The sequence below is a fragment of the Anolis carolinensis genome, chromosome 5 (genome assembly GCF_035594765.1).
Source record: "Anolis carolinensis isolate JA03-04 chromosome 5, rAnoCar3.1.pri, whole genome shotgun sequence".
NCBI lineage: Eukaryota > Metazoa > Chordata > Lepidosauria > Squamata > Dactyloidae > Anolis > Anolis carolinensis.
The window spans coordinates 77,834,070-77,851,321 of NC_085845.1; the positions used below are offsets into that span (position 1 = coordinate 77,834,070).

Here is a 17,252-nt window from a genome sequence, read left to right on the forward strand (position 1 = left end):
GAAGGGGACATCACCATCTGAACATGGTTGCAGGCAAGATCTGTTTTATTTCAACAGGCTTTTAATATAGAATATTTTGAAAGAATTGTTTAAAGGGTACTGTGTTGTTTGAAACTATGCTGTTAGCTTTTAAAGCTTTTTAATTACATTTCATTTTTAAGTGTGGTTCTGAATCGTTCTGAACACTGAGAACAATTTATTTCCATTTTAATGGTCACATTTTAATGTTTTTTGTTGTATTGTTCTTTTCAAATTGTAATCTGACTTGAGTTCTAATTTTGGGAGAAAGGCGCTGTGGAAATAAATATAACAACAATCTTTGTTTCCATTATTTTTCTGTAAAAGGAATGCTGGGTTAAACGTGGAATGAATTTGACATTGGCTGAGACTGGCTGTAAATCTCTGAACAAGCAACTCCTAGCTCCTCCTCCCCATTTTAACTACTGGACAATGACAAGATGATAAGATCAGGTGCAGATCCTTTGACAAAAAGGAGAGATAAACTACACAAACTACAGATTAGCTGATATATCTGTGACACAAATCGTGGTTTGCAGAATAAATAATATTTTGGTGTTATGTCTGAACTAGGTGGATGGCTCTTAGTTATTAGTAACTTAATACATCCTATTAAAAACCTACCTACTCCAGAATGGTCTCTTAATCAAAGAGTGGAGGGATGAATTTAGACTCAGGTGATCCACTCTGTCAACATGACAAAATGAAAAACGATGCATATTCTATGTCGGATTTCAGGGGTGCTTTGAATGTGATTTCCTGCTTCTTAGCGGGGGGTTGGACTGGATGGCCCCTGAGGTCTCTTCCAACTCTACTATTCTATGATTCTATGATTCTATCTGAAAAATGGTTGCCCTGCGGCATAGGTTGCATTATTCATATATCATTTTAAGTATTTCTACCTTATCTTTACTATGTCTTAGGAAGAATGCTTTCTGGTACACTTTCCATAGTACCTCCATAATTCAAACCTGATAACTTGGTTTGACAGAACCAATTCAATGTGATGAAATGAAAATATAACTACCATATTTCATGGAAAACATGATAATATCAACTATATATATATATAGTCTTCTTCATAGAATTGAGATTTCTAGAAAACTTTCTAAATAGGCATAGCCTAAGTATGATAATAAAATGATGGCATTCATTTGCTATATGAGATAAACATATTTAAACAAATAATTTCACATTCCAAAGAATTTTTATATAGTTCTATATTTGTGGATTTCAAGCTCACATAGGTAAGGACCCAGGAAAGGCCGACTACTTCCATCAGACAAACAAGGCTGCTAAAAACCATTTCCATCTCTCTGGATCCCTGATATGGAAAGAAAAAAGGAAGAGGGTGAGGAACAAGGTATTTGTAATCCTGGCAGCCCTTGAATGCAGGATTACTGTTGTCTGCCTTCTCTGACAAGGAGCTTGCAGAGATAAAGGCAGGCACATGCATGAGTGCATGGGGGGGGGGGGTCCCTAGTACTGAAGAACAGCAGTGCTTTAACAAGAATAGGCTCTGTAAGATGGCAGTAAAAGAGCAGGGAGTCTGGGGTCCCTTCCACACAGCTGAATAAAATCCCACATTATCTGCTTTGAACTGGAATATATGTCAGTTTGGACTCAGATAATCCAGCTCAAAGCAGATATTGTGAAATTTTCTGTTTTGATATTCTGGGTTATATGACTGTGTGGAACAGTCCTAGGATAGTGCTGGAGACCATTTCAGACTGCTTCTTATCAGCACATTCCACCAGATGAGATAGAAAAAAAATTGAATTAAATTGATCCACAATCAGCCTCCAGCTGGTTCCTGGGGTGCATTTGCAGACACTCTACAGTGAACCAAGTCTCTTTAATCTACATCTTGACCTGATTTAGCATCTCAAGAGTAAGAACCCATCTACATAGGTTGTGAATGACTGTCCCTGCAGATGTGTAGATAGATGTGTCCATTGGTATCTGCAAATATATATATATTAATTATATAAAGGAAAGAAGTAATAACCACCAGCAAAAATAGGAATATGTCAGTCTAATTTTCAAAATAAGGAGATGGTATTCAGAAACATTATTACAGTAGAACCCCGGTAGTCCGAGTTAAACGGGCGGACCTCAGCTTGGTCACTTGGATTACCAGGCTTCCTCTCAGTTCGGCCACGGTTTGGATCCAGAGGAGTGGCAAGCTCCCCTGAATCCAGGCTGCAGCCAAAGGGAGGGGAAGCCTCCATGGCCGCGGTTTGGATCCAGGGGAGCTTGCCGCTTCTCTGGGTCCAAGCACCCGCCGAATGGAGAGGAAACTTCTCCCTTTGGCGGGCGTTTGGGCCAGCCATTGAGCAGGTGAAGAGGGAGGGCCTTAAAAGCCCTCCCCATTCACCCAACCGCCTGTGCCTCGGCTCCTTCGTCATGCCGCGGGCCGGCAGCACCGGTGCCTGGCGTGGTGAAGGAGCCAGTCGTGCATGTTGCTAGGTAGATAGCGAACTACCTAGCAACATGCAGGGGGCGTTCGCCCCTTGGGAGGTGCCCCGTGCGTGTTGCTAGGTAGCTTGCTATCTACCTAGCAACACGCACGCCAGTGAGCAGGTGACCGGGCAGGGCCTTTGCGGCCCTCCCCGTTCACCCGCTCGGATTGCACGGAGGCTCGGACGAGCGGGGCTCGGACGAGTGGGGTTTTACTGTATTGTCAAGGTATAAAACTTGGGGGAAATGGTTGGAAATTTAGTAAGAAATATAAGAGTTGTGGAAGATTTGGAAATAGTAATAGGGAAGAGGGTGGTGTTAAGGGGAAGAGATTAGGAGAGGGGATAAAGGGAGGATAGGTGTTGAAGTATGCACTGATACTAAAAAGAATAAAAAGGTTAGTAGCATAGAAGGGTGTTATATGGGTTATGAGGTATCCAACAGATGGGAGGGGCTGAAGCAGGGTCCTTGCCCTTTGCTATTCTCTGGTTGAATGTAAGGAGTTTATTCCTTGCAACTCCCTCACTGTGGAGGGGGTCGAGAGTTACAAAGGAGGGGAAGCTTTGGGATAGGAAGCTGGGCACAGCTAGAATATGGGTTTATATAAGGGGAGGGCCCTGGGAAGAGAGATGAGAATATAAACAATCAATTTATGATGGATGAAATTAAAATATTGTTGCTCAATATTAATGGCCTTTCATCTCTGTTCAAAAAGTATAAACTCTGTGGATTGTTATGGGAAAAGCATGCCAATACATGTTTGTGGAGAAGTCATAGTTATTGTGTTTAATTTTGACTGTTGGAGTATGTATTTGTGTTTAGTTAACAGTAGCTGAAACAGAAGCCATCTTGTTTCAATCCACAGTAGTGCGGTTACCAAGGAGACGAAGCTGGCTAGCTCACCAGAGGAAGAGTTGGCGGAGCCAAGAAAAGGAAAAAAAGGGCAGTTTTTAAAAAAGGGAAGCCAGAGTGAGAGGGTGTGTGTGCGTGGCTGGAGGCTTTTCAGTCAAGAAGGGCTGAGGAGACAGGCCTGGCCAAAAATCTTTAGTCAAGGCCTAAAGTAAAGGGAGCCTAGTTAAGATCTCTAGTTGAGAAAAGACTAGTGATCAGGGATTTGGTCGGTAGTAGATCAAATTGAAAGTTTTATTGTAGTTTGAACATTCTTCACTAAGGAGCTCAGCTGAGGTTAGAGTTCGCTACAATTTATATCATCAATAGGAGAGTGAGAGTGGATTTACACCAAAGACTACTGTTGTGGTGGTTATAAGAGTTATTAAACCACTTGTTTATCTAAAGTTCCATAAGTAAATCAATCAACCTGCAACCATAAGCTTTGTACGCAATAAACTTGTTGTTCTTTGTTAACAACTGACTCATTTCATCTCATCTGTGTCTGTGGAGCCAAATTTCATCGGTGATAATTCAAAAGCCTCACGTGGGTGGCAGTTACCTTAATAAATCACCTAATTGGGGAAGAGTAATAGTCACATTTACCTCAGAAAGGGAACCACAACACAGAAGTCCCTAACTACAGAGACAGAGGCTGGGATCTTGAAATAAAGATCACCCCCTGTAATCCTTCCCCTCATATAAAGGTGATATATATATAATCTAGAGGGATTAAAAGACTCAAAAATCCCCTCAGCAGGAAGGAAACAGCAAACACAAATTGGCTATCATAACATCACATCACTATCACAATCATCATTCAATCATTCCTCTATCGCAAATTGGTGTCAGAGGTGGGTTTGAAAGGATTCCTCCCTTTCACATCATCATCCATAACACCATCCATATCACAATGTTCAATTCAGGAGACCCCCAAAAAAAGGATAAGATGAAACTGTTGAACCTAAAAAGTTGGGATAATCAGTATGAATCAAGAGGAACAAATAAATCCAGAAGAGTGGCAATTATAATAGAAGATACTAATTAATTTTAATTAGGGAAAAAGAAAAAGAAAGTAGACTCATAGTGATAAGGGGGAAACTAAACAACAGCGACATTTCCATTGCAAGCAGCTATACGCCAAACAAAAACCAGTTAAGATTAATAAACATAACTTTCACCAAAATTGAAAAACACGCCAAGGGAGATGTAATCATCTGAGGAGATTTAAATATGGAGCTATACATGAAAAAAAGAAGTTTGGGGACTAACCCGCCAGGGCTGGAAGGTAAAATCAACTTTAAAAAATGGAACCTAATCAAGGCCCATAATAGAATAGGTGAAATGGATTTGACACCAACCTTCTACTCACATAGACACTGCAAAGTTACTAATATAGACTACTTTATAGTAGGAATTAATAACTTAAGAACAAACAGAAAGATAAAAAACAAAAACAAAACAAGCAAGAAACAGAATACTAAAGTTAAAAGATGACAGGGGACAATTAAGAACATCAGATAACAAAATAAGTGAAATCATGGCAACTTTTTATGAGAAACTTTATGAAGGTGAAGATACAATTGAACAAGATGGACTTTTAAAGGAAAACATAGACCCAGAGTCACAATTAAAATTAAATAGCACAATAATGAATTCAGAAATTGGAAATGCAATAGTCTAAAAATGAACAAATTTAATTAGAAAGGAGCAAACCATTAAAGGATATAAGGTGGGTAAAGAAGAAGTCAAAATCAATCTTTATGCAGATGATGCCATGATGCTTTTAAGCGAGGTGAAGGAGTCGCTGACCTCAATAGTCAGAATAATTAAGGATTTGGGGAAAATTTTTGGACTCACAATTAACCTCAGAAAATCAGAAATCTACTATATAAATATGTAGGAGGAGATATTCCAAAAAAATTAAATAACATTATTCAAACTTCAGTCACTTATGGAAAAACATAAGCAAATTACTTAACACTTGGAGGAAGAAATTTCAGGATATCACAACAAAACAAAAAAATTATAAGATTAATATCCTACCCATATTTCTATACTTATTTCAAACTCTGCCAGTAAATATCCCCATCAAACTATTCAGGAACTGGGACTCCATCAAAAAATGGGTAACAGGAGAAAATAAAAATATAATCTTGAACTTTATATTTTATAGTACCCAAGAAATGGGTAGATGGGGAAACCCCTCCCTGGAGGCATGTAAATTTGCTAGATCACTAGAACTGGAATTGGGACAAAAATGTGTGAAATTAGAGAAGAACTAAACAATTGGAAAAAGGAATAATTTATGGGAGAAAAATTGATAAAAAGAACTTAAAAAGTTAGGAGCTGGCCCCCTACTCTCAACACTACATTTGGAAGAAATGGCAAAATAAATTACAAATAAATAAAACAGATCCCTTTCCATTAGAAACCCTGGAAAACAAAGACAAACTGTTTAGGAACTTAATAAAGGCCCAGAAAGAAAACTGTGAAAATAAGGTTGGAGACCTCTTTGAACCCACTGGAGAACTTTAAAAAATGGGATAAAATAAAGGACAAATGTGGAGTAAAGAACTGGATAGCATGGTTAGGCTTGTCCCATAAAACACGGGAAATGAAAAAGAAAGAAGCAACAGATGCCCCATTAGATAGAATTATTAGCTGGAAAATAGAAAAAGAGAAGAAATTATTGGGGAAATGTATACGGAACTAATAGCCTTATCCAGAAGACAAAATATATCTTGAAAACAAGATATAAACTTTAATGCGAATTTAGTCAGGCCTTGGATTGACAAAACTTAAAAATTTAAACACCTAAGAATCAAAGAAACATAATGGAAAATAATTACAAAATACTATGGAAGCCCCTTACAATTGGCACATATTATGGGAAAAATTTCTAATATATGCTGACATAAGTGTGGGGAGATGGTACATTTTCACATATGTGATGGGATTGCACTGAAATTCAAAATATGAGAACACAGTCAGAAAAGTAATAGAGGAAATAATAGGGCAAAATTATATTGGAATAAAGCCTGATTTCTGTCCCTCACAGTTGAGGTAAAGGAGAGGAATGAAGAATAGGCAGAAATAGTAAAATGTATGATATCTGCCAAACATGCCAAAATCACCCGTGATTGGAAAGACAAAACAAAATGGAACATGAAACTTCTCTGAATATTTAATTAACGACCTTATAAAAGGAAAAATAAATATTTGAATAGTTATTCAAAACAAAACTGCTATAGGAAATGATATTGTTTAATCAACAAAATGGAAGGAAATGATAGGTACAGAATTTCAAGAGACTGACATACTGATGGAAGAGTTAGACCTGTGGTATAGAAAATGGAAAAATATTGCACCTGCAGAGAAACTATCTTGTCTCTGATGGACAGGTTTTTTTCTGAATGTGAAGGAACTTATTCAGATTTCTGCAACATTGCCAGTGTCAACAGCTACAAATGAAAGGTCATTTTCAATTCTTAAACGTTTGAAAACATACATAAGAAGCACAATGGAGCAAGAAAGACTGACTGGACTTGTGCTCTTGAGTGTCCACCAAAGTTTATCAATGGAGCCTGATTTCTGTCAAAGTGCACTGACACAGTTTTCAAGTGTTTCCAACAGGTGTTGTGGTATTCTTTTGTAACCGTCAAATTACCAATTAAGAGTCAATTTCAAGTTTTTAGACTTAAAACTTTGTAACTAAAATAAAAATTTGATTTAATTAAGTCTATATAAATATATTTTATTCATTTATTTATTTACATTATTTATATTCTGCCCTTCTCACCCCGAAGGGGACTCAGGGTAGGTCACAATGCACATATAATGGCAAACATTCAATGCCATTGGACAAATGACACATATAGACAACCACATATAGACAAAGACTGCCCTGCAGACTAGGACACGGAACAATGGCTTCAAACTACAGGAAAGAAGATTCCACCTGAACATCAGGAAGAACTTCCTCACTGTGAGGGCTGTTCGGCAGTGGAACTCTCTCCCCTGGGCCGTGGTGGAGGCTCCATCTTTGGAGGCTTTTAAACAGAGGCTGGATGGCCATCTGTCGGGGGTGCTATGAATGCAATTTCCTGCTTCTTGGCAGGGGGTTGGACTGGATGGCCCATGAGGTCTCTTCCAACTCTACTATTCTATGATTCTATGATATGATTCTATGAAAGACATAGAGGCAATTTAACACTCCAGTTTTTGGCTTCATGAAGATATGCTCGATTCTGGCCACAGGGGGAGCTGCTGCTTCATCATCCACTGCAACTTTGAGTCCTTGATGGAACTTCCTCCTCTTCCGCATACTGCTGGAGATTTTATGGTGTCGTAAATTAGTTAAATTAGCCTCCCCGCATAAGCGGTAACTAAATTCCTACTTGACAGATGCAACTGTCATTCGGCTGCATAGGTCAACAGCAAGCTGGACTATTTATGGTCAGGAGCTTACTCTGACCCGGGCTGGCTTCAAACTCATGACCTCTTGGTCAGTAGTGATTTATTGCAGCTGGCTACTAACCAGCTACGCCACAGCCCGGTCCATATAGAATGAATAATATAATTTAAATTATTTTGTGTTATGGACACATGATTTGCTAAAAAATGTTTCAACCCCCCTCCCCATTTTTCTGGTTACGGACATGCATATCATTAAAAAGTAATTGCAAAACACTTCTGGTCTTTTGATATTACAAAAGTGTCTTTTTTCCCTTTCTGTAGATGCATATACATCTTCAGAAGTGACCTACAAGTGGACTTTCAATGCATCTAATTCAGTAGAAGTGGCTTCAGATGGCTCAAGGTTAAATCAGTATGATCTCTTAGGTCAGACAATTGGACAAGAAACAGCTAAATCTAGCACAGGTATGTAGGATGAAAAAAGAGATATAACAAACAACCTATTGTTATCTATTTGCCAAAACATTTTACTGCATGGGCTCCACTATTTGATTGTGTTTTTTGTAGTAACATTTAAGACACCTAAGAGGCTTAGGTGGGTTTACGTAGAAGAGAGCGAGAGGGAAAAGAAATTTTCATTCATTTTTATAGTGCTTGAAATCTTTAGAAAAAAAAATCCATGGACAGGATCCAAAATTTTCACAAGCGATCTTGCTTGACAAACCAATTTTAGAGTTCATCAAGTGCGTTTGAAACTGAAGAAAGTTTCATGAGCAGTTTTTTTTATGGCTCCAAGGTGAAATGTACAAGGTAGAAAAAAAGGATTCATCCAAGTCCTTCAGTGAGCTAAGCTTTGGACCTTGATCTTCCGATTTCCATTTCATGACTTTCTGCACTTTTTAGAGATCTGACAGATTTGCAGCACATTTGTCTGTTTCTTTTAACTATTTTTCTCAATTTGCCATGTTTTTATGGACTTGTTTGTAATGATTTCTATCATTTTTATTCTTATTTATTCGATCCATTTTCTTCCAGGTGAATACACAGTAATGACAGCTCATTTTCATTTGAAGAGGAAGATTGGTTATTTTGTGATTCAGACTTATCTCCCCTGCATTATGACTGTCATCCTGTCCCAGGTGTCATTCTGGTTGAACAGAGAATCCGTGCCAGCAAGGACAGTGTTTGGTGCGTATTGTGATGGACACCTGGATGTTGTGTATGTTAGCACTAAAGGCAGTCCAGCATTTCAGGTGCCAGCTGCAATACATTTAATTCATCTCTCTTTTCAGATTCTCTTTATCAATCTTTTTTAAAAATTTAAGTTCATTTTGCAGTGGGGAAAATTACTGTTATTTCCGACACTGCTTCCAGGTATAGGCTACAGCACTCTATAGCACTCCAGGCAGCTAGGAGGTGAATTAACATGAAAGAGAAGCATGCAAATTGATGAATTTGACTGTAGATAGGGGTGAGTATAGAAGAAATGTGCCTCAGTGTTTGAAAAACAGATTTACCTTACAGATTCATGTATAAGTCTAGAAATGTTCTTCAAAAATCAACCCAAAAAACCTGAGTCAGTTTGTCCATGGGTCAATGTGACCACTGCGACTTAACACCTATCCCAAAAGGAGGCATCTCCTTCTCTGAGTAAAATGGCAAAAGGCGAAAACTTAATCCTAAAATAAGCATTCACCCCCTTTATTCTCTCTTCTTTAATCCTGCTTCTGAGCTTTTTGAATGCTTGGGTGGGGAGATGGCAATGGTAGCCAGGGGTGCTTTCTCCTCTCTGCAGAATGACCTTTAATTAATTCACAGGTCATACCAAAATTCATAATTTTGACCCCAAACTTTTGACTTATGAATGAGGTCAACCTACACAAGAGTATATAGAATAAGTTCTCTTTTTGTCTGATATCATTACAAGTATATTTTAGAATTCCAGTCCCACAACAGAAATCATTGTCTACAGAAAGTAAATGTAAATCTATAGATCCTCCCACACATTGTAGCTTCGAAATTGCAGTTTGCTTTAAGTTTCGGAAGACTCATTTGCCAAAGGCTGGGTTCTAGATAGGCACTTCCTTATTCTGTAGAGATAGGTGTGTGACACTTTTTATGAGCAAACCTTTGCATCTACAAAATCTATAAAGCAAATTTTATGTACAAGGGCATTCTCACATTTTAAAGGCATCAAATTGGGGACAGTAAATTGGCTTTAACCCCTGGCGTATTCAAGCAGGATGTAGGACAAAACCCATTAATCTAATGTGGACATTGCTCATTTTTCCTATTTTGCATATATGCTTATTTCTTCAGGTTTTGGAAGAAGAGGTAAAAACTTGACAGAAATGTCTGTCCAATAATATAATTATTATGGCTGCAAAGGGACTCACTACTTTGAAAAATCAATGGTGAAATACATTATACAATAGATTAACTCTATGTCTTGCAAATTTGTCTGTATCTTAGCATACTGCATGAAGATTCCTGATTTTTTCCATATCTTAAAGATATAGGTTTCCCCTGACATTAAGTCTAGTTGTGTCCAACTCTGGGGGTTGGTGCTCATTTCTATTTCTAAGCCGAAGAGCCGGCATTGTCTGTAGACACCTCTGAGGTCATGTGTCTAGCATGACTGCATGAAGCACCATTACCTTCCCGAAGAAGCAGCACCTATTGATCTACTCATATTTTTGTGTTTTCAAACTGCTAGGTTGGCAGAAGCTGGGGCTAATAGTGGGCGCTCAATCCACTCCCTGGATTTGAACCGCCAACCTTTCGGTCAGCAAGTTCAGCAGCTCAGTGGTTTAACTCTCTCCCTATCTTAGAAGATGTGGAATCCCAAATTCCATCTGCTCTCAGCTGTAGGCCAAAGGACAGAATAGCAACTAATACATAAAATCCTTCAATTAAATGGTCATTAACTGGAATTAGAGCATACATCTGCTTTCAACTCCTTAATAATTTGAGAGGTGCATCCCTGTGTAGTTCTGATTTGCACGCATTTGTATAACTTTAATATAATTTTCAGGTCCTTGGGGATTCAAGAGACTTTTTCTTTGCAAGTTGTTCTGTTTTTGGCACAAATACATATGCTTTGCTGCCAGCGGAATGATTTAAAGCAAATGGCTTAGTGGTTCCCATGCCCCGATGGACTAGTACCCATCTGACAAAATATATCCTCACTAAGAATTTTCTAGGTTCTTCAGGTAATTCTATGGTAACTTCTGATAGAAGTTGTTAATTCAGTAGGGTTCACTGTAAATTGAGGAATGCATACCCCAAAATACTGTATAGCTCCATGTAATTTCACAGTGTTTTCTCCAGATTATCATCAAATGAAAGTACACCATGTTAAACATAATAAAATCCTGTAAATGCAAGCTATCTTCGTTGTTTAGTGACATGCGAAACTTCCCAAAGAAATCTCTGAAGACTTCCTTTGAATTTTCTTTTATGTTATGCCCAGTCATGATCCTCAGAATTCCCCACAGGTTTCACTTTGGGCTAAATCTCTGTGGCAACTTGGAGTGTCGATTCCCCAAGATAACTTTTCCTTCCTAATCTGAACTCTTTTTGATTGCCTTGAAAATGCTCAGCTGACTCACTTGAGAGATAACCTCACACTGGCAGCTTCACCGGGGCCAGTTCTGAAGTTAGGAATGGGTCACAGCTCTGTTACAAAGAGACTGGTTGTATAGGAACCATTCAAACTCAAATGCACTGACAGGATAAATTCAGAATTAATTCAGCTTTCTTTTTTCATGAAAAAATCTCATACTGTTCTCTTATATTAAATATATGTGCAAGGTTATTATTATTTTCCTTAAATTGGAACACATCCTGAAGGCAGGGGAGAGGACGGTGAGAAAGCAGCATCTATTTTTAAAACTATATTGAATATTTCTTCTCTGAGATCAGTTCCTGTCCCCCATCTTGCTTTTACTCTACTCACATAATGTACTTTTAAGCAGTAGGTTATGTTTAAGGACTTGGGATAATGAGGCAGTTTTAATAATCAAGCTCTTCAGTTCCTTTCATTTATGACATCTGTTTAATGTGGTTGACCTAAAGTGTCCATGGTGAATTACGACCGAATGATTTGTTGTCTTTGCCTTGCTTCAAATTAGCCTGTGTAGAAAGTTACAGTGCTGCTAATTGGATAAATCTTGAATATGTTCTTCATAGAAGATGCATTTGAAAAGCATTTGATTGTGCCTTCAGGGACTCACCATAAAGCTGGCACACAGTTGCCTGGTTCAAGATTCAAATCCTTCAAAAAAAATCTTTAAATTGTCTATAGTATTTTGTGCATAGCATTTGCATATTTTGATAATGTTGCACAGCCAATTAAATGCTAGTTCTGAAATACCCCTGGCAACATATCCATCATCATTAAATACCTTGAATTCAAGAAAAAAGATAGAAAGAATAACTAAAATCACAACCTTTAACTCAATGAAAACAAAATACTGGTAAACCTCAGTTAATGAAGAAGACATTACTTCCTTAGCAGAAAATTTGTTACCAGAAGTAGACATAACAGAGAAAGGATAGAGATAGGTTCATTTTCAATACGTTTCAAAAAAACTTTGTTATTTAAAACTAACAATATGCTCATGTGAAATTAAACATTCAAATAGGGAAAGCCTTACATAAAGAAGCAAAAACATATTGAAAGTTCTAGAGCACGTTTAAAAGAGGTCTAATGTAGTGTAGTGCTTTGAGCATTAGATGCAATCTTTGGTCAACTATGAAAATCAATTGGGTGAACCATTACAAGTCTCATACTCTTAGTCTCAGCAGAAGGCAAAGGGCAAGTTGCTCTGAAGAAATCTTGCAAAGAAACCTTATTCTAGATTTGCCTTAGGGCCCTTCCACACAGCCCTATATCCCAGAATATCAAGGCAGAAAATCCCACAATATCTGCTTTGAACTGGAATATCTGAGGCCCCTTCCACACAGCTGAAGAAAATCCCACATTATCTGCTTTGAACAGGGATATATGGCAGTGTGGACTCAGATATTCCAGTTCAAAGCAGATATTGTGGGATTTTCTGCCTTGATATTCTGGGATATAGGGCTGTGTGGAAGGGCCCCAAGAGTCGCTCTAAGTAGGAAATAAAGTAAAGGCACACAACAATGACCACAAAGAATCCATCCACTAGAATGTTTCTTCCAAAATTCATCCAAAACTTTTTCTTTCACTAGCTCCCCACTTTTTATGTTTTTTGTAGGGGTGGATAATATATGGGATTGATTATTCTAATTAAATGTAATTAAAATATGTTTTAATGCACAAGTTATAACTGTAAATGATTAAACCAATTAAAATTTAAATCCTTTACTTTTTGTGTTTATTTTCTTTATTTGGGGAATAATAACTTTTTTTGGCATTAAGAAATTTATTTAATGGATTTTTGAAGCTGTTCCAGAACACTACCTGAGAAAGTTCATTCTGTGACTGAGGTTGACCTGGCAACTTATTTAAATTGCCATTTTTAGAACAAAAAGTATGTTTCCTTTCACCTTGAAATTTGTACCCAGGGTACTTTTCTAGTTAACCAAACTCCTAAGTAGGGATGGGCCACTCTACGTGGGGTTGCCTTTGAAGATTGTTTGGAAGCTCCAAATAGCCCAATGGGCGCCAGCTAGATCACTCACTGGAGCAGTGTACAGGGAGTATACCACCCCCCTGTTATGTCAGCTCCACTGGCTGCCAGTCTGCTACTGGGCACAATTCAAAGTGCTGGCTTTAACCTATAAAGCTAATGAATCACCTCAGAGTTTAAGATTGTCTGGGGAGGACCTGCTCTCGGTCCCACCCCCTTCAAAGGCGCGGCTGGCGGGGACAAGAGACAGAGCTTTCTCAGTGGTGGCCGATTGGCTGTAGAATACCCTCCTCAGGAATATTAGATTAGCCCCCTCCCTCCTAACCATCCATAAGAGAGTGAAAATGTGGCTTTGTGATCAAGAAATTGTGCAATAGATAGATATGGAATTATGTGCAAATACTATTGGAACAGCCCGGATTATGATTGTGGTTAATAACTGAAGTATTGTTTTAATTGTTTTAAAATGTTTTAATGTATTCTATAATTCTATTTTAAAATGTTTATTTTAATTGTATATTGTTTTAAGGCATCAAATAGTTAACTATATGTTAAGCCACCTCGAGTCCCCTCTGGGGTTGAGAAAGGCAAGGTAAAAATGTCAAAAATAAATAAATATTGAACTGTTTCATCCTTACAGCTGAGAATAAATAATTTCTGCAGTTTTCATCGCCATTTCAAAGAAAACATATTTCTGCATAGTTCTTGCTCTTTGTTTACACACTTCAAAGTATTTTTTAAAAAATAATAATAATTCTACACAGGAAGCATGGGAGCAAGGGTTAGCACAAAACAATTCTATTTCCATTTAGTAATCCAGCTTTTAAAATTTATTTTTTACAACATTGAGGGGGGGGGGGGTTGCGAGGAATTGTTTTCAAATATCTATGTGAAATTTTTCCACAATATTATGATTTTTGCAGAGGGGGGAACTTGCATTAAAGTTGCCATTTGGAAACGTTTTTACTTCATTTTGAGCAAAAGACATGGGTGTTTTCCAACAAAAAAAACGCCATGCAATGTCTTCAAATACTCTGGTGTGCAGGTAAAAATGGTGCAGAATTCTTGTCACTGTGGCGATTGCATTATATGGTCAGTATATAATGAAGTTCAATGCGGTTCAACTGCATTATATGAATCTATATTGACCATATAATGCAGTTTTAATCTGCATTATAAGGTAGTGTAGATGGGAACTGTGTTATTCTTTTTGAAAAGCTTTCCTGAGTATAGGAAATGGTCAGCTGTCCTTACTAATATGCTCCTTCTGCTCTAAAGATCAGAACACTCATTTTAACATTTACTACTTTCTGTGAGCTTAGATGGTCAAGTATGAATAAACTGCTTGCCTCTCCTCTTGTTGTTATTGTTGCTGTTGTTGTTACTGCCATCACCATCCAGTTCTTCATATTTACCCTGCCTTTCCCCCCAGGTTGGGATATGTATGAGACTTCTTGGGCAAATCACACTCTATTAACTTCACAGGAATGAGGAACGCAAATGCAAACGCCCCTCTGAGTAAATCCTGCAAAGAAAACCCCATGGCCTCAGGGATCTCCCAAGTTGAAAATCACTTAAAGGCAAACAAGAATAAACACAACTGCAACAATAACAATTTTATGGGAAATAAAGCCAAAAAGTATAAATTATTTACTAAGAATATATCTCTGATTTATTCTCCTACCTACCCCAATGCAAAAGAATTTCCAAAGCTCTTCAAATAAATCCACATTTTATTCTCCTGAACTTTTGACATCTCCATAGTCAGTAATTGTTTATCTAATAAATGTTTTAACCTAGGTTTCCTTTGTTGCTTGTTTTCTCTCTTTCACCTGAATTTTGGATCAAGCCTCTAAAGCATGATAATAATTAATAGTCAGACTTAAAGTTCCCAGTGACTGACTTCCTTTATTTAATCTTATGAATGAATTGAAAAATACTTTTCTCTCTTTTTCTTTGCAGGAGTAACAACAGTCCTAACTATGACAACTTTAAGCATCAGTGCTCGAAACTCCCTACCCAAAGTAGCTTATGCCACAGCTATGGACTGGTTTATTGCTGTTTGTTATGCATTTGTATTCTCTGCCTTGATAGAATTTGCCACTGTAAATTATTTCACAAAAAGAGGATGGGCATGGGATGGAAAAAGTGTAGTGAATGATAAGGTGAGTGATAAAAAAAACATGCTTAAAGCTGTTTCCAATTCTAAGAAATCAATTTAGCAATATCTGATGTTGATAGCTTTCTATTACTGAAAAATAAATGAAGTCTTAAACCAATATACAGACAGAGCAGATTAAAGCAAAGGTGGAGATGAAGAGAAGCTGGCAGTTTGGACACACATTTTAGCAGAAATTAATTTGAACATATGGAGTCTTTCTCCATCTGTTTCATCATAAGACACAAACATTGTCCAAAGGCTGTCTACAAATTAAACAATATCCTGTTTTGCCTGTTAACACACACCAAATTATCTTATACAAGATTTCATTATCTTCCACGATTTTTCAAGAAAAAATATGAATGAGGCTTAATGATGTCCAACATCTCATATTTAAACCTCATATTTAGCAATGGGCATGAAGTTTACTCCATCAGATTCCTTTATACTCTTTTCACAACTTCCAGACCCAAACACTAAACTAAATGTAATTTCAGTCAACATAGTGTACATCTCTAAACTTGTGAAAGAAAGACCACTATTTGGCAACATGCACACATTTGGAAACTATGCAGAGAATGACATACAGTTCTACAATGAGCTTAAATATGAGCTTTAACCAATGGCTGTTGCATACAAAGTTGTGTATATTTGAAAAAAATGCTGATAAAAGCATTTTGTTGGAAATGTGTACAAATTCTGTGGGGGAGAGAATATGACATGAAATTGAACAAAAAAATCTCAACAGAATTGATAGAAACAGCAATCATACTGATACTTATGTTTCTAATGAGAGTTCAGTGTCAAAAACATCTGATGCATGAAAAACAAGCAATAATAGCAGAATTGCACAAAAGTAGTAGTTCTATAGTTATTAGGGGTGTGCAATTCACCTAAACCCCATGCCATTGTTGGTTTCCTGATTTCAGTGGTCTCCCGATCCATTTTTGGGAGCCTCCTGAATTTGGGCAGGTAAAATTCTGTTTTTTGGTCCAGCAACTGAAAGATTGGTTTTTGCTCCAGGAAGATCCAACCCATTGGCAGGTTTAAGGCATCAGACCTTTTCTAGGATCCTTTCTTCTCAGATCCTTCAATAAGACCTGGGTTTAAAGCATCAGACTTAAAATACTACCTTTTCTGGGATCCTTTCTCCTCAGGTCCTTCAATAACATCTGGTTTTAAGGCATTAGACTTAAGAAACCACCCTTTCTGGGATCTTTTCTCCTTATATCCTTCAATAGGACCCATGTTTAAGGCATCAGACTTAAGAAACCACCCTTTCATTTTTCCTCAATACCCTTTCAATGTAGCTGAGTTAAGGCACCCTCAGTGGCAGTGTCTTAAGTGTGTAGAACGTAAATGCTTATTTATTGCTATTTGAGTAAAAAAAACAAGGCTAGCTATGCAGAGTTAAGAGTGGCACTGAGAATTTAGATCACCAGCAGACTAGAGCACAGTCTGTCTCTCTTAGAAGCCTGCCTGCAACAGAAAAATGGAAGCCCCGCTTAGCTAAAGACACATCATGGTTTTCTTCTGTTCTGATTGGCTCAACAGGTAGGCTCACATATAGCCAAATGAAACCAAATGTAGCCATGGTAGGCAGCTGTGTGTTCGCAGCTGGAAAAAATGGTGCAGGTACCTATGATGTTATGCCTGGCCGAAAGAGCTGAATCAGCCGAAGCCCATTTTGA

General features: G+C 37.7%; 1 protein-coding gene across 2 annotated transcripts in view; it reads left to right on the forward strand.

Moving 5' to 3' along the window:
- LOC100565311 (gamma-aminobutyric acid type A receptor subunit alpha2) overlaps nt 1–17,252 on the forward strand; it is a 117,637-nt gene that overhangs the window by 82,901 nt on the left and 17,484 nt on the right. For both annotated transcript variants that reach the window (XM_062981629.1, XM_008111659.3), the window contains 3 exons: nt 8,107–8,250; nt 8,821–8,973; nt 15,363–15,565. In XM_062981629.1, the coding sequence (XP_062837699.1) occupies nt 8,107–8,250; nt 8,821–8,973; nt 15,363–15,565 (500 nt within the window). The remainder of the gene's footprint in view (nt 1–8,106; nt 8,251–8,820; nt 8,974–15,362; nt 15,566–17,252) is intronic.